Source organism: Castor canadensis, chromosome 6, assembly GCF_047511655.1.
Source record: "Castor canadensis chromosome 6, mCasCan1.hap1v2, whole genome shotgun sequence".
Lineage (NCBI taxonomy): Eukaryota > Metazoa > Chordata > Mammalia > Rodentia > Castoridae > Castor > Castor canadensis.
This window is the reverse complement of record NC_133391.1, coordinates 118,034,040-118,052,888: the sequence shown is the minus strand read 5'-3', so window position 1 is coordinate 118,052,888 and position 18,849 is coordinate 118,034,040. Positions and strand designations below refer to the sequence as shown.

The 18,849-nt window shown below is 39.6% G+C and overlaps 1 protein-coding gene across 7 annotated transcripts in view; it reads left to right on the top strand.

The window, feature by feature from the left end:
• Arhgef28 (Rho guanine nucleotide exchange factor 28) overlaps positions 1 to 18,849 on the top strand; it is a 285,671-nt gene that overhangs the window by 172,447 nt on the left and 94,375 nt on the right. For all 7 annotated transcript variants that reach the window (XM_074077301.1, XM_074077300.1, XM_074077298.1 and 4 more), the window contains one exon: positions 15,005 to 15,126. In XM_074077301.1, the coding sequence (XP_073933402.1) occupies positions 15,005 to 15,126 (122 nt within the window). The remainder of the gene's footprint in view (positions 1 to 15,004; positions 15,127 to 18,849) is intronic.

The window sequence follows — 18,849 nt, the reverse complement described above, 5'->3', positions numbered from 1 at the left end:
TCTTCATTTGTAAGTGACCCAGCCTCGGGTATTTTGTTATAGGAATGGAAAATAGGCAAATATGGAAAGTTTTAAAGTTATTTCCAAAGCCATAACAGAAGACACAGAGAAATGTAGCCATGGCAGAATAAGAAAAGAGAATGAAGTGTTTTGGATAAAGTATAATGAAGTGTTTTGGATAAAGTATAATGAATGGTATTTTCCACATGTGTTATCTTGTAAAGACCTGTATGTTAGATGTGATTGTTATCTTTATTTATTAGCTGGGGCTCTGAGGCTCAGAGAAGAGAAATGAGTTACCCAATATCAAAGCCAATAGGAAGCTATAGGGCTAGGACAGAATCCTGGACTTGAGAGATTTTATTCTTCCTGATACATCTTACCTCCTCTAGCAGACAGAGTAAAAGGATGACAGACTTCAATGAGTTGACACCTGGGAGTCAAGGGTGCCCTTGTGTCTGACCATCCTAGCTTCTCTCTCTCCTTTGTGAAGTTTTGATTGGGAAGAGAGGTGGCAGAAACAACTCTAGGGGAACAAATAAGAGAACTGTTTTTAGGTTTTGATATCTCCCTCTATACAAAGATGTGGAACTTTTACACATCACTGGTTTGGGGTTGGGAACAGATGGATGGATGCAAGACAAAATGAGAGTGAGGGTATCCTGCAAGGCCACAGGCTTGTCCCAGACAGAGAAAGACACAGAAAGATGGGGTGTGCCGGGAGTGGGAAGGAGGATTGAGAGGCCATTGTTGGCTTTTTTTCTTTTTTGAGCTGGGGTCTCCCTGGATACCCAGGTTGGTCTCAAGCTCCTGGGTTCAGGCAGTCCTTCTGTCCCAGCCTCCGAAGTGCTGGGACTATAGACATATGCCACCATGCCTGGCTTGTTTTGGCTTTAAAAAACAAGCTCATGTAATGTTTGGAGGGCAGATATGTAATCTGAAAAATAACCCCCTTAACAAAGTAAGTACTTAGAATTGTGATGACATTTTGGAAATCGTAATGATAATTTTAAAAATTTAATGATCAACTTTTATCTCATGAGGTTACCTATTCTTTTCCTCCCTTTCACAAAGTTCCATTGAATGTACAGATGCACAAAGGCGTGAGTGTGTGTTTGTGTGTATCTCTGTGTGCATTTATATAGAAATCCCCCAGAGTGCCTGAATGACACAGGATTAACCAAGTCACTCTGGAAATCCTTACTAAAGGAGAGAAACGTTTTCCTAAAGGTGACATCACCTGCTAAGATTCTTTGGCTCTCACTAAAGATAGTGCTTAACCTTGTAAGAGCACCTTCAATGCCAGTCTCTGCTTAAAGGCCTCCTTTTGTCAGCAAAGAAGAGGAGGCTGGTTGCAAGCCCTTTGCCAGACAGCATGGCTACATATCCCTTATGGCTCCCTTGCTAAACAAATACTTGGCTATATTTTTGGATGTGATTTTTTTTTCTTTACATCTGGCTAGCTCAAAAGTTCTTGGGCAATACACCTTTCTCCATTAATCTCCATGGGGAGAAAGGAGAGAGTATTACAATTTATTATTCCATATTCAGTGAACTTCTCCTTACCACTTCTGGTCTGGGGGAAGAAACAATGGTTGTTTATTCATATAATTAGATATATTAATTATGATACAAAGCAATTAAGCCCCATAGAAGAGATTAAGACACATTACTGTTGAAGTTCACAGAGAAGAAGTCAGCTTAAGATGGAAGGCTTCTTGAGCGGTATGTCATTTTATAACCTGCAGTGAACTAGTGGGCTTTTAACAGGCAGGATGGTCCCCCTAAGCAATTGGGCAGGGTCAGACATACAGAGTGCCTCAGTAATAGAAAATGCGCTAGTTTTGTGGACTGCTGATTTGTGGAAATGGAAGTGTAGTGTGACACTAAATTTGCACTGGTCCGGGTGGTTAGTTTTGCTTGCTTAGCACCCTTCCCTTTGCTCAGCAGCACTCCCATTCTTTAGTGGATGCCTTTTCCACTGCTCTGGACATGGGTTTGAATGATGCTCCACATGTCACCTTGCCTTCCTGGGTGCAGTGAGATGGGTATACCACTCTTTCCAATCACAGCACTTCTCCTGCCTGGCCACAGTGATTGGCCCGGAATGGGCACATTACCCAAACATAGCTAATCAGAATCCTTCCTTGGGATTTTTCAAACTAGAGCTTAGAAGAAGATGTCTTTTTTCTTGGGTGGCAGTGCTAGAAAGATTGGAGTGAAGCCACTATGTGAAAAAAAAAAAACCAGTTTGTAGTCAGAGAAAATGACGTCAACATGCAAAGAGAAGCAGATGCATGATGGGGTCCTGCTGGGTTTCAGTCCTTGTTCTACTCTCTGAGGCCTCTGTGACTGGCCAGGCTCCTACTTCTCAAGCCTCAGATGCTAAATTCGTTTACTTCTGTAAGGGCCCTCACACACCTTCAACAAGTCTTCTCTCCCTTGCCCTTACTTTCATTTTCATTTGGATGAATATTTCTCTTAGTTCCAACCAGAAACCTCAACCTTGTTTTTCAAGATGCAGCTTGTGGGTGTTTTTTCTAGAAGGACTTCTCTGAATTCCCCCAGAGGTCAACATGACATCCCTTGTACTACTCTGACTGTAACCCCTCTCAGTCTGTAGCATAGCTGCCATTTAACATCTATACCCTAAGATAGGAACTCCTGGAAGATGGAGTTATCTGGCATGTTTTTACATTTCCAGTGCCTAGATTACAGAGAGCAGGCAGTAAGTATTGGTTTATTTACTCTTTATTTTGTTTATCTTCTTGAAGTCCTACCTTCTAGTCTGGCATCAGGAAAGGGGGAAAAGTATATTATATTTTAGTCTAATATAGAAAACTTGATCTGATGCAATAATGTAAACACATTTGGTGTCTTTGAATAAATACTTCACATCTCAGATTTCTCCCCCTCCTGGGTCCCCCAACCCTCTTCCTTGCCAAGCTAGTATTGAATATAATCTTCTGGAGAGCAGTTTGTGGTAGGAGGGGCCTGGTTCTTGAATCCACACAGTGCCTTCTGGGACCTCCTGAACTCTACTGTGGATTAACTAGCCTAGGCTGTCCAGAAACATGGCTGCTTTGCCATTGGGTGTTCTGGCATCGTGATCAGTCTACAGCTGGGGTTCTCTCCCTGGTGTTGGGCACTGCTTGGTAATTCTTCTTCTGGCCTTTTCCTAACTTGATTTCAGCCTGACTTGGCTTCACACTAGCTCTTATAGTATAGAACCTCAGAATCTGTGCCCTAGGCCACTAGCCTAGATGCTTCCCCCAGAAACATCTACCATAGGGTCTCTTCCTTTACACCATGATGGACATCATTGGTCAGCACAGATGCTCAAATCAGCCAATGTTTCTCCTCTCTGAGGGCTTTGTGACTGACTTTGCTCTGACTTTGCTCTCCTCCCTAGCATACCTAGTGATGGTTGTCCTCACAATGGAGTGGGGAGGCCTATAAGTTGATCTCCTTCAGAGCCTCCAGTAGAACAGGAAAAGCCTACCCATTCTCAGACTGGCCCACACCTATCTTACGCTGTTTCCCACTGGCAGGAAAACCATTTGTCTCATCCCTTTGATTTCCATCATCCCCAACAATGGAATGTCCAGGTTATAAATTCTAGTAAATCCCATATCCAGCCTTGTTTCAGTCTCACCTACCCAGAGGTGCCCCAGAGTTGCTCATGATAATGGAACAAGATTTGGGAATTCAGTAGACATTCTCAACTAGAAGAAATCTAGAACAATTTGGAGGAATGACAGACAGCGATTGGCTTTCATCATTCATTCATTCAAAATGTTTTCGTTGAAGATGCACAAGAAATAAAAGTGAAAGAACTTACATTTCTAAGGATAATTTTCTATTTCATTAGTAGAGTTCCTTGACTATTGTATAACTCAATAGCTTTCAATGATATTTAGGGGGACAAAACTACTTATGGCTCTAGAGATAAGCACAGAGAATTGAAACTCCCTATAACTTTGGAAATGAATGAAATCACTTTTTCGTGCCAGTGTATTTCCAGAGATTATGCAGGATTTGAGTTGTTCATCCAGTTTCTGGTGGTGATGACATTGGGGCATCTTCCTCATCAGTGTGTTTATATTTTTAGAGTCACTTGAAGTGGTCTCAACAAAGTCCTGACACTTTATATTGAGGTGTTTTGGTTCTATCCTGGTGTTTGTATAATGTGCAAGCCCCCATTTGTCAAATTTTTCTTTATGTAGGCTAATTTGCTTTAGGCTCTTGCATCAAAAAGGAAGGAATTATTGATTAGATCTAATCACACCAAAGTCTACACACCACACATGACTGAATATCTACTTGATTGCTTGTGAGGGGAGCAAGGGCAGAAACAAGTTATTTGCACACTTGAGAGTCCTTTTGAAAACAGAATCATGGACTCTGGAAGACTACTTTGTGCTACTATAATTTGGAATGAGGACTTGGAAAGATTTGGGGGAAATTGTCGTTGACCTTAGCGGACTCAGTTTTCTTCCCCTCTTCTCCTGTCCCCCGTCCTCTGTGCCTCTTGTGTACTACTGGGCAAAGAAGTTTGCTTTCTTCAGTAGTTTTGATAGTTGGGTCTTTCAAAACAGCAGAATAGGGCTTTAAAAAAAATATCTGACTGTAGAGAACCAAGCTGTACTTTTTGGGAAAGAATTTAAATCACTGTTCCAGGGAGCGGGCTGGAAAAACGGCTCTCACCTCTGGCATCCTTTGGCTTCTGACCTCAGCGTCACTGTTGGTAACAGGGCCAGTCTGAGAGGCCTGACCTAATCCCAGGGCTCGTTTCTTTCAACAGAGTCCCAGGAAGGCAAGGTAAATTCCAAGGGGCATTGGGCATTTGCATGAATACTAACCACTCTCTGGTTGGGTGGACAGAGGGTCTCTGGTTTCTCTCAGACATCTCTTGGTGTTACTGCAGAGTAACTTAGCTTACATGTGACCCACAGGAAATTCCTGGGCTGAGGAGAATTTTGGAATTTGGATAGGTCCTTTCTGTAACCTCAGGTCTAACTCAGAAGAATAAGCCAAGAGATTTTCCATGCCAAGACTAATATCAGCGAAAACCAAGGCAACCTTAGAAAAGGAGTGGCCAAGGAGATAAATTCTGGTTGCCTCTGGAAACGTTCACGTTCATCGTGAAGGCGGGTGTTTTCTTTCTTCTGCACCATACTGTGGCTGTTAGGGAAAAAGGCTTTCTGTGCATTTCAGAACTTGGCAAAGTTCCTTTACATTGGGAGACTGTGTACTGCAGTGACAAAGGATGGGGTTTGGTCTTTGTCAGTACTGCGTTGACATCCTGGCTAAATCACTCAATAATGTGGGCAGATAATCATTCTATTTTAGCTCAACCAATCTTCCTTCCTTCCTTCCTTCTTTCCTCCCTCCCTCCCTCCCTTTCTCCCTTCTTTCTTTTTCTTTTCTTCCTCCTCTACCTTTCTTCCTCCCCTCTCTCTCTCTCTCTCTCTCTGTTAGAGATTAAACGCAGGGCCTCACAGCTACATCCCAGCCCATCTCAACTTTCTTGTTTTCACAGTGAATATCCTAATGTGGTTATAGAGAATATAGTTGGCAGATAGTTAAAAACAACACTGTGTAATCTTGGGGAAAACATTTCCAGTTAACAAATTTCCATATTCCATTATCTGATATGGTTGATTTATTGATAATCTATTTTCTGTGAAATTATACATTTCTTTGCACAGGAGGCATATTTTAAAATATGACCTTTTTTGTTTTGTTTTTGGTGGTACTGGTTTGAACTCAGTAAGAGTGCTAGGCAGGCACTCTTACTACTTGAGCCATTCCACCACCCTATTTTTTTAAAAATTATTTTAGACATTAAAGATGGCTAATGTTAAAAATCTAGAAATTACTGGTAGGAAAAAGCTGAAAATAAAAGCCATCTATGTCCTTTATCAGATCAGTTGGAATCTTACTTTCTTTTCTTTTTTTTTTTTGTAGTGACAATTCCGATTACATTTATATTGTGCATTATTTGCATTGCCCCATCGTCTCTCCCCCTCAGCCTCCTTCCCACCCCACTTAAAGCAATTGCAAGAGGTTATTTAGTTCTATTTCCTATAGGTATTTGAAGTCCATATACCATCACCTTAATCTCCTTCCTTCACCCTCCCTCTGCCCACTAGTACTCCCCCCCTCCACCGCACACACTGTGCCTATTTTTCAATCCTGGTTTTCATTATTAGTATTTAAGTTGACGTTCAAAGGGATGTCTCAATGTATGCCCTCTGTGGGTGTGCTTTACTTTGGTCTGTTCAATCCCTTCGAGTACTCTCCCTTACCCCCTTTACTTATTTTATTTTTCCACTGTTCTCTCCTGAGCATTTTGAATATTGTGCTATTAAAAAGGTAGAATTACATATTTACTGTTTTATGAGTGCTTTCTAAGCAAGACTCACACTGTCATATCCTGTCAGTAAGTCACCAGAGGTGAATTACACAGGCTGAGGAAGTAAGCAAACATACCTAGGTACAAATCAGACTGTAACACATTAATGAAATTTCTTATTGGGAAAATACCAGACATTGCTCAAATACCATTTTCTTTGTTTCAAAATAAGACACTAACTAACTCCCTTTATTAAAGTGCCCGGAACCAGCCAGGAGGGTGCCTGAGTATGGCTGCCTGGTACTGGTTGTGTGACCTTCAGAAGCAACTTAAATGGCACTGTAGCTTCCTCATCTGTACAATGGAGGCTATAAACAGTGTAGCTCCCAAGGGTTGTTTTGGGGATCAGATGAGCTAATTTATGTAAACCATAAATGCCTGGCTCATAAGAATTCTGCTTATATTACTTATAATACCAGTGGGCAGTATCATGGTCCAATATGGAGCAGGTGTTCAGGAGGTGCTGGTTTTTGAACTGTCTCATCTTTTTCTTCTATTTGCTCCCTTTGTTTTTTCCATCTTTTCTCCAGTGCCTTTATTTTATTAATCTGCCTAATTGTGCCATTATTCTTTCAGCAAAAGGGTATCTATCTGATATTTTAAATAAAGATATTAAATAGCAACATTCTTGGGCCACAGATTCCAGGGGCACGGGAAGTACATGGGACCTGCATTATTCTATGCAATCTTGTTTGTACATCAGACCCAACCAGGAAGTTACTTCTCTACCAGGAGGAGCAAATCAAGCTCTCTTATTACTGGAGTATGATAGTTGTCATAGGGCAAAACATATAGGTGACAAGAGAAAGATTCACAGAAGGAAAGCTTTTTGGTGGTACAGAGACTTGTCACGGCTTCTTGGGGAATAGAGAATAATGACTGTGTTTTGAGGATGTTTTTAAGAATCACTCATACTGGGGTCTGGGATAGGCCCAGCAGCTCATACAGTATCTGGAAATCAATAGACTGTCAGTAAATGTTGAAGAGAGAACAAATGATTTGGTGAGTGAATGAGTGAAAGAGAGAACATGCCACTCCTATTCCAAGCTACAGAAGAACAAGAATAGCTGGTCTAAGCCCAAGAAGACCTAAGGAAATGTTACAGACCTCAAGAGAATATTCTCTTAGTTTGAACCTGGTACAAGTTTCTGTTCTTTTCTTGGGAAGAAATTACTCATTCCTTCCATGAATATCTGCTGCATATCTATTATGTGCTTGGCATAGGGCACTGGGGATACAGTAAACAAAGCATTTAGTCATTCTTCTCCTGGGACTTACATTCTAGTGGAAGAACATGCTAGGTGATGACAACTGAGCTAAGAGAAAATGAAGCAGTGATTATGGGGTTGACATTTTATATCATGGTCCATAAGGTGATGACTCTTTGATATAGTAACATTTGTGCAGAGCCCTTCAGAAAGTGAGGAAACAAGACATTTGGATATCCAGAGGAAGAGCAATGTTAGTAGTGGGAACAGCAAGTGCCAATGGCTTGTGGCACAGTACAACAAAGAGGCCGCCATGGCTAGAGTAGAGTAGTAGGCATGGCTTCAGAGAGGTTGAGTGAGGTTGGAGGAAGGTGAGTTCTGTGAGGCACTGGAGGTCTTGGTGAGATTGACTTTTACTCAGAATGAAATGGAAAGCCATTAGAGAATTTTGCAGAGGCATGATGTGAGATGGTTTCTTTGGTACAAGGTTTGCTTTTTCAATGTTTGTGGTAAAAAGGCTATGGAGAGCCAAGAGTGGAAACAGGAAGCTCATTTTGTACACTAGTGTGATAATCTAGGAAGAAGATGGTGGTGGCTTGCCCTGGGATGGCAAAAGATCAGATTCTGAATCTTTGTCAAGGGTGACTCTAAGGAAAGCCATAGTTTCCATTGACTAGAAAGTGGATGTAGGATTTCTTTTTTGTTTTTTTTTTGGGGGGTTTTATTTTTATTTTTATTTTTTTCATTTTTCTTTTATTATTCATATGTGCATACAAGGCTTGGTTCATTTCTCCCCCCTGCCCCCACCCCCTCCCTTACCACCCACTCCACCCCCTCCCGCTCCCCCCCTCAATACTCAGCAGAAACTATTTTGCCCTTATCTCTAATTTTGTTGTAGAGAGAGTATAAGCAATAATAGGAAGGAACAAGGGGTTTTGCTGGTTGAGATAAGGATAGCTATACAGGGCATTGACTCACATTGATTTCCTGTGCGTGTGTGTTACCTTCTAGGTTAATTCTTTTTGATCTAACCTTTTCTCTAGTTCCTGGTCCCCTTTTCCTATTGGCCTCAGTTGCTTTAAGGTATCTGCTTTAGTTTCTCTGCATTAAGGGCAACAAATGCTAGCTAATTTTTTAGGTGTCTTACCTATCCTCACCCCTTCCTTGTGTGCTCTCGCTTTTATCATGTGCTCATAGTCCAATCCCCTTGTTGTGTTTGCCCTTGATCTAATGTCCACATATGAGGGAGAACATACGATTTTTGGTCTTTTGGGCCAAGCTAACCTCACTCAGAATGATGTTCTCCAATTCCATCCATTTACCAGCGAATGATAACATTTCGTTCTTCTTCATGGCTGCATAAAATTCCATTGTGTATAGATACCACATTTTCTTAAGGATTTCTTTTTTGGATGTGTCTTGCTGGGCATGGCTACTGGACATCTCAGTGGAGATATTGAAGAGATAGTTGTCGTCCAGGAGAGAGGTCAGGACTGGAGAACTTCGAAAGTCACCATCACATAATGATGCATGATGCCATACTGCCTTGACCTGAGGAATGAGTGGAGAGAGAGGTTTGAGGATCGCCACTAGAGCAGTGTGACCCACCCAAATCCAGAAGGCAAGGAGGAGCTGGTCATGGAACTGAGGAGGAAAGCCCAGGAAGGTGGGAGGAAGTCCTAGAGAGAGAGGAGTCCTAGAGGCTTAGGGAAAGAACGGAGTGAACGATTGTAGCAGTTGTTGCTATGGGTCACAGAGGGTAAGACAGAACTGACTGTAGAAGGCCACTGGTGACTATGGTGGTCACTATTTCAACCAGATGCTAGGAAGTGAACTCTGAAGTCTTACTCATTTTGTGGTGATTAATCACTCTCAATAAATCTTTCTACTGCTTTCATGAAGTTCTAGATTTAAGACAAAGCATGCTGAATGAATGAGTGAATGAATGAACAAGACCAATCTCCTCAGCCATGGGGAAGAGATTTCTGGACCGAGAGGCCCTACCTGACTTTCCTAGGTGAGAACGGCACCCGAGTGGGCCAAGCCAGGCCAGCAGCAGGTTTCAGTAAGCTGCCTTGGCAGGTTTATTTATGTCTGGGTGTGGGCCTCTTACATAACCATCAAGTAGGCCATGGTTCTCTTCGGCTTTCAGGCCCACAACTTTTGAGGGAAAGTTAGATTTCAGCAGAAACCAAGCTATGGAAGTCCAGGCTATTCACTGCTTCCTGCCAGGTTTGGGGAGAGAAAGGAGATGTCTCAGCAGCCTTTCCCCCAACTTCCTAGTGCCAACCTCCTTCTTCCTATGGGAGAAAAAGGCCTTCTTCCTGTGTCGCTGTGTCCCCTAATGAGAGCATCTAGTAGAGACAGGGAGTGTTTATGAAAACTCCTGCTTTGGAAAGCCCTCGTGGTGGTACCAGGGTCACTTTACGAAGCAGCTAGAGTACCAGAGAAGGGAGAGCTGGGGATGCCTATGGAGGGACTTTTTATCCTCCAGGTGCTCTGCAAGAAGAAATTGACTCAGGTCCAGTTCATCATGTTAGAACATCTTCGTTCCTGAAACCATCCCTTTGTTCATGAGAAGCACTGTCTGTCGGTCTGACTGTAGTCTTGGCTTCTTCTGCAGTGGTTGTCCTTCCCATCTCATGGGGTCTCATCCTTGAATCTCTGGAGGTAAATCCTACAGGCAGGTTGATGGCTTTCCTTTTCCCTTCACATTTGATGCTTTTCAGTTTCCTTGTCCAGAACAGACTTTGCAAAGTTTCTTAACATAAGTTAGATCTGAAGTAAAAGTCACAGCATTTGGAATGCTCTTTGGTGACAGATGGCATGTTTGCTGTGTTCCAGTTGCCTTGCACTGTTTTTAAACATGTAAAGTCATAGCTAAATGTGGATTTATTGTTTGTGATGAATCAAAGCACATAAAAGTATCAAAACTATACAAACTTATTTACTTGTATAGTAATAAGCATTTACATAGAACTTACTCTGTGTCAGATTGTCTTCTACTCAAACTATTAACTCATTTAATTCTCACAACAGTCCTATGAGGTAAGTAAATTATTATTCTTATTTTACGGATGAGGAAATGGAGTCACAGAGAACTTAAGTAACTTATCCAAGCTCATAGATAGTGGAGTGGAGACTTGAACCGAGGTAGTTTGGCTCCAGGGCCCATGCTTTTAACTAGTGTAATGCATTATCTTTCACTAAAATTTGCAGCTGCTTGGATGGGAGTTAAGCCTTAGTTACTTTTATAAAAACTGTCATGGAAATATGGGATTACCAAGTATTACAAATAAATGCTGTCATCAAAGGTATAAAGTTAGGTTTTTGCTAAGACAAATTATATGACAGCATTCATTTAAGACAAAAGACTGGTATTCTTCTTGCAAATTATTATCACTGTTACTATTGTTGTTATTATTATTAGGAGTTTTCTTGAGACAGGGTATCACTGTATAGCCAAGGTTGGCCTGGAACTCCAGATTCTTCTACTTCAGCCTCAGATGTGCTGGGATTATAGGAATGTACCATTATGCCCAGCTGCAAATTATTTTTATATGCTCACTGAAAAATGACAGGAAGGACATATCTGGAGGTTAATAACTTTTTGCTTTAGTTTCCCACTCAAGTAGTTACATATGGAAGTAATAAAAATAATTTTCTTTGCAAAGATCAGTCTTTTTATCAAAAAGTGAAACCATTGTAGCTTTTTCTTTGAATGGAGGGAATGGCAGAGCAGCTCGCTGCTTGAATATATGTGGCTGTGTTTATTTGAAGGGACTCTTAATGACTAATTTTCTTTTCAGTCTTAACTCTACTGCTTTGAGCAGAGAACTAGCGTTGAAATTAATAAAGATCTGGTGGTCCTGTTAGTCATGTCATTTTCCAGTTTGTCAGTTTCCCAGATCCAATTATCTTGAGGTGCCCTTGGAGAAGTAGAGGCTGTGGGTACTCCAGAGAGAAACTCAGACTTTATAAATAGCTTCAGCAAGTGACTGAATCTACCAGGCAGGGTGTGGGTGACAGAACTAGAAAGGAGGCAGCTTTCCCTTCTTCACTGCTGTGTTATGCCTCCTGTACAGTCATGACCCTCCTCCCCCAACAAGACTCAATGAGTGACAGGGTGAGGACACAATCCAAGCCAGCTTTCCAAATTGTTGGTAAAGTCCCTCTGAGCAACCTGATTGGAGACGGCCAGCTTAACTTTGGATTGCCTTGAGTCACACAGGCAGGCAGGTATTTCCCTTTTAATTTCCTTTTGATCTTTCCATGAGTTGAAGGACGAAGTCTCAGTTTAGTACCCTGCATCCTTAATACTTCTGACCCCTCAGAATCTCCCTTCATACCAAGGGGTGGGCCTCTAGGACTCCCAGCTTGGATAGGCAACACTCTTTACTATTTAATTACGTTGCTTTGTTTCCATTGGTTTTAGTTTGTTCATTCCTGTCTACTTTGGTGGGGGGGGGCAGTACCAGGGGTTGAACTTAGACCTTGCTCTTGAGCTACTCTGTCAGCCCTTCTTTCTACTTTTGATAGGGAATGCTGGCTTTCTGTTTATGGTAGTGATAAGGTATTTCTGTAAAAAGTAATGGGAAAAAAAAAAAAGGTGAGTCAATACAAAGGAAAGTGCCAAAGGGCACAATGATATTTAGCTATGGCAAAATTGTGACTGTTGTAGAAGAATGGTTAAAACTTGGAAAATGTTGGTCTAATATTAGATATGGTTAATATTGTAGAAATTCACACTCTTCTTTGAAAGTCTTGGGACCAGATTTGTTTGGAATTCAGACTTTTCATGTCTTTTTGGTATGGTGCTTGTACTGTGTGTGATACAATTCCCATGGAGGACATGGGCCAGTGCTGTTACAAGTATGGTACAAATTCTGCAGTGAAATGTGTGAACATTCACCCCAAATGGGGTAAATAAAACTGATACATGAGAGGTCAGATTTGGTCACCAAATATGCTTTTGAACTAAATGTATGGGAGAAAGTTTTGACTTTTCAGAGCTTTCTACTGCAAATGCTCAATTTTTTTTTTTTGTTAGGGGTGAGGTAGTACTGGGGTTTAAACTCAGGGCCTTACACATGCTAGGCAGGTGCTCTTACTGCTTGAGCCACTCCACCAACTCAGAGCTTTCTAGATTTCAGAATTGAAGCTAAAAGAGATTGTAGACCTGTCTTTGTAACTCAATTATATCATTTTCTAAAACCCTATTCAAATTAATCATGTAGAAAACAAATTAGACCCCAAGTTAGACAAAGTAGCCAGACTCAGCCATTTTGTAGTTTATTTCACTGTTTAGTTATGATCTCCTTCTAGATCCTGATCTGCCACATATGGCAGGTAGATTGTTTGTGAAGGAAAGTTGAATCCTGTATTTCAAAACAGCACTAATTGCTAGTTCTGCTCATCTTTGAAGCAGAGTTAGGCATAGATGAACCTCATCTATTTGGAGCAAAACTGAGAATTTAAAATTATGTACCCATTGGTAGAGGGCCTGCCTGGTAAGTGCAAGACCCTGAGTTCAAACTCCAGTACTGCCAAAAAAAAAAAAGAAAAAAAAATCAAGTTACCTAAGATATCTATCTATTGCTTGCCATTGTCTTGAATATATTCTTAGTTCTTAGGTTAGTTATTAATGAAGTCATAATTTGGCAGTAATTAAAAAGCATGAACAGGCCCCCAAATGTGATGGCAGAAATGCCAGGTGTTTTACAGTCTGAAAATATGATATTATAGAACAGGTTAGCCAGGATTAATCACACTTTGGAAAGGCCATATTGAATCACTTATGATTGTTTTTAAAACACTCTCTAAAATGACAAATGAGCAAGTGTTTTCTTACTTCAGAACACACCGAAAGTATTCTGTCAGGTTCTTGATTTATAACCTTTGGAACCTTGTTTTTCTTTTGAGTAATCAGAATGAAAATGTGTAGTAATTGATCATAACGGTTATGCTTGTGAAGTATTTGTAGTCTTTGTGTATCATATTGCTAATTATCTAAATAAATTAAAATAATCCATCATGAGTATAAGAAGAAACTATTTTCTTTCATTTTGTATATTTTCTTAAGGAACTTCATAAAATTTCACTTCAGTATTCAATGGAGAAGTAGATTTAGATTCAGAATCTGAAGGCAGGCCCATTTGGGTTGTACAATTCATATATCTTTGTAACTTTGATGTAATCCAGTACTTTCTATGAAAGAATAGAATTTTTAGTTATAGTACAGCAGTCCCACAGTAATTAATCCTTTTTCATTTCCGGATTTGCTCCCATGGGCTCACCCAGATTTCATGCTAGGCAGGACATATTCCATTTCTAGTGGTACTGAACTAGCACTATTGCTTTTGTACCCATTCAAGAAAACTTACTGTGCTGTAAGTGAGGATGACATTTCCTATGGACGCAACGTGGAATCTGCCCTATTAAAGTCTTTACAGACACTGATAGTCTTATTAGAACAACACTGTGATTAGTATTAATAACCTGTACTTTACACCAAACATGGCGAAAAATCTCTATTCATAAAAATGATGGATGTAATAATAATAGTGATAAATAATATTTACTGAGTACTTAGTGTCACCTGCTTTACATGTCTGAACTTATTTCATCCTCATAACCATGCTACAAGGAAAGCGTAATGATAACTAACCCGCTTTTATGGATGAGAAAACTCCATGAGGGTGTCTGGAGATTTAGTAAAATAATAAGCCAGTCACAGGAAACAGGGCCTCTGGCTTGGATCTGTTTTATTGCTTTCAACTCTTTCTTTCCTACAAGTACACTCACATCTCAACTCCCGGGTCATGGCTGAGCAACCTCATCTATTTGGAGCAGAGCTGAGGACAATGGAGCAGGCAAAACCATTTCTGTAATTAGAATTAGTCTTCCACGCTCCAGTGGCAGACGACATGTCCTGCAAACCATGAAGAGCCAGGACTCTAGGCTTTGTGCTGTCTTTGGACACTGGGTCTGAACCTATTGCATACCTGAGAACCACAGCACAACCACTAATCATGCCTCCAGGTTACTAATAAAGAGAAATGGAGTTTAATCCATTAGAAATTAAAAGCTAAGATGGGGTTGATTTTTCAAAGATCCCCAGTGAAGAGGAGAGTAGTGCTTGAAGTAGGCAAATGCTTATTTTTTCTAGAACTCTTTATTCTGCATGAAAATTCTAGATGACTGAGGTTTGATATAGAAAAGACGATACTGAATATAGGTCTCAAAGTGTAGACAGCAAGATGCCATGTTGAAAAAAATGCACCCTTGACTTTTTTTCTTATGGTTTGACTAAGAAGATAAAGCTTAACGATAAAATAAATTCTTCCTGTCTTATATGTCCTGTTTTATTTTCCTTTAGATCATTCCTTTGATGTCCTCAAAAAGTCCAAGCATGCTCCAACATTCCTTGCTGCAGGTCAGCTTACTGACATGCTAAATGGCGGTGACGAAGTCTATGCTAACTGTATGGTGATAGATCAGGTAAGGCACAAGGGACACCACCAGAGTCACTCTCTTGAGTATGAGAAATGCAGTCAGAATCATTGTGTGCCTTGAAAATTGTGGCCCCAGAAGCAGCCCAGGGGATGATGCTGTGGTCGGTCTCCTCTAAGGCACATTTAACTTGGTTCTGGTGTCAGTGTACAATACACCTTACCTCAACCAGAAGCATAGGAAGGGATGGGTACTGGGACACTGCCAGATGAAGTGGGGCCAAAATAGCAAATGGCACTATATGTATCTTCTGTATAGCTTTTCAATACACAGTGAGCATATGCTGTGATTAGGCAATGTTTGTATTCAAACCCAGCGAACAGTAATGAGCAAGTCTCTGGCCCCAGTCCACGTGATGCTGTTACGTGAATTACTTCTTTACTCCTTATAACCCATTTGTTAACAGGTATACCAAGGTTATATTTTCATATCAAAATGAAGTGGATCATGTTACAGGGAAGCTGGAATCTTTGAGAAGTTTCTTTCTTCCCAACAAGTACACTCAAATCTCAACTCTCTGGATCATGGCTGAGCAACCTCATCTATCTGGAGCAGAGCTGAGGACAGGGGAGCAGGCAAAACCATTTCTGTAATTAGAATAGAAGGGACGCTCCAGTTTCTACCCATTTGTTGATGGAAACTGGTGAATCAAATCTCATACAGGCAGAGAGTTTGAATGTGCCAGCATTTACTTATCTTTTGCTTTTCTCTAACTCAGTGATCTTCAAATTTTAGCATTTATAAAAATTAAAATACACTTAGAGATGTGAAGATTTCTGTTCACCTAATTTAAGGGATTGTCATGGATAATTTTGACAACAATTTCCGTCTTACCCACTGACTTTAAAATCTAATCCCCAAATAGGATATGCCATATATATGTGTATGTGATAAATCATATATATATATGACAACAAAATATTTTGCCTTTTTTGTTATTAATATGCATATACTTTTTTTACTTGTAGATGTTTTCTGTGATACCAATTTTTTTTCCTGTCTACTAGGTCTCAATGCAGTCCTTTAGTTGAATAGTTCTGTCTTTTTTGTTCAGTGTTAAAGCTTTGTTACAATCAATACATAGTATAAATGGGATAAATTGGGATAGAATTCAAACTGACAGGAAAATCAATAAAATATATATCAGCTGTAAATATAGGTATAATTGTTTTGGTATAAACCAGCTGAATGTCGTTCCTAGTTATAGAAATCTAGGTTGGAGTGTGGGACAACTGGGAGTTCTGGGGATGTTCTTTCAACGTGCAAAGTAATTGGACTTTGTGTACTATAGTCACATTCTGAGATGTGTGTGTGTGTGTGTGTGTGTGTGTGTATACATACATATATAAGATAGACTTATTTATTACATAACTTATTTTCTAACTTTTTTGAAGTATAGTTGCAAAATTGTATATATCTAAGGTATACAATGCGATGTTTTAGTATACCATATACACTGTTGAAGTGATGACCACGGTCAAGCTAATTGAACATATCCATCACCTCACGCAGTCATCTTTTGTTGTGAGAGTATTTAAGATGTATACTCTCAGCATATTTTAAGTACACAATGCATTGCTATTAACTATAGTCACCATATTGTAGTTTAGGTCTTCAGAACTTATTACCCTCTGACCAACCTCTTCCCATTTCCTTCACCCTCTAACCCTTGAACACCACCTTTGTACTCACTGTTTCTATGAATTTGATTTTTCTACATTGCACATCTAATTGAGAATATGCAATATTTGTCTTTCTCTGTTTGGTTTACATCAATTAGCACAGTATCTTCTCAGCTTACCCATGTTGTCTCAAAAGGTGGGATTTCTATCTTTTATTTTTTAAGGTTGAATAATAATCTCTGTGTGTGTGTGCATGTGTAAAATGACACACTTCTACCATATTTTCTTTATCCACTCATTCATTGATGGCTGCATAGGTGATTCTATATCTTGGCTGTTGTGAATAGTGCTGCTGTAAATGTGGGGGTGCAGATATCTCTTTAGAGAGTGGTTTGATTTCCTTTGGTTAAATACCCACAAGTGAGATTGTCAGGTCATGTGGCAGTTATATTTTAATTTTTTGAGGAACTTCTATGTTGTTTTTACATAATGGCGGTACCAATTTACATTCCCAACAACAGTGTCCCAGGGTTTCCTTTTCTCTACCTCTTCACCAACAATTGTCTGTTGACTTTTTAATAATTACACCTAACAGATGTAATGTGATATTTCACTGTGGCTTTGGTTTGCATTTCCTGATAACTAGTGATGCCAGGTACATTTGTATACACCTGGTGACCATTTGTGAATTTTCTTTGGGGAAATGTCTGTTTAGATTCTTTGCCCATGTTATTTGGTTTTTTTTTTTTTGCTGTGGAGTTATATGGGTCCTTATAGATTTTGGCTATTAACTCCTTATCAGATATATATTTTGTAAATATTTTCTCCTGTTCCATAGGCCTCCTTTTCATTTTTTTGAGCATTTCCTTTAGTAGCCAGAGACTTTTTCATTTGTCATAGTCCTGTGCTTTTGGTGTTATTTCCAAAAATTCATTGTCAAGACCTATGGTCATGGAGGTTTTCTTCTAGGACTTTTGTGATTTCAGCTTTTGCATTTAAGTCTTCAATGACTCTTGAGTTGTTTTTGTTTGTTTGTTGGTATGGTATTAAAAAGGGATCCAGTTTCTTTCTTTCTTTCTTTTCTTTTTTTTCTTGTATGTGGATGAGTAGTTTTTCCAGCATCACTTACTGAAAAGACTATCCTTTCCCCATTGTATTTTTTAGCCAAAGATTAGCTGTTCTACTTGTCTATGTGTCTCATTTTATGCCAGATCCACAGTTTTGCTTAGTGTAGTTTTGTCAGATAATTGAGACCAGGAAGCGTGACACCTCTAGCTTTGTTTTTCTTCTCACAGTTGCTGTAGGGATTCTGGGACTTTATTGGTTCCGTATAGATTTTAGGATTGTTTTCTAACTTCTGTGGAAATGTCACTAAAATTTTGGCAGGGATTGCATGGAATCTGTAGATTACTTTTGGCATTGTGAACATTTTGACAATATTGTTCCAATCCACAAACGCAAGGATCTCTTTCCATTTCTGTCTTCCTCCAATTCTTCTGACAGTTTTTATAATTGTCAGTGTATAAATATTCCCCATGTTCTGATTTTAATGAGTTTATTCTCTTGACTTATTTTTAGTAACTTCAATGAAAGACTTAAGTCCTTATTTCATTCTGTCCTGAGCCTTAGTGAATATTATATTATTTCAATTTACTCCAACTAGCCAAAATTGTAAATTGCTCAATAATTTGTGGGCAAAATTGTCTTTATATGTTCCAAAATACATTAAAAATGTAAAATTTTTCCAAAACAAAGATAAGGTCAGATATAGTTTCTACTTGGGAATATTTTGGGTGAGAGAAATATTGCTTTTTATTGTTTATTAATAAACAAATGAGAAAAGTGAAGCAAAATTTAAAGAGAAAGCCTGATTCAGTAAGCTAAAACATAGCAGAAGGCTGCTGAATTTGTGCAAATACAGCCAAGGAATAAAAGTAACTGCTTCTAAGCCACAAAGGTTGTTACATCAGTGTAGAACAGTTGTCATCTCGACTCTGTTGTTATTCCTATGTCCCCTTGAGTAGCAAGCATAATGTGAGGAGCCCAAATCCTGCATACTGAAAACAATTTTTACAGTATCTGAAAAGAA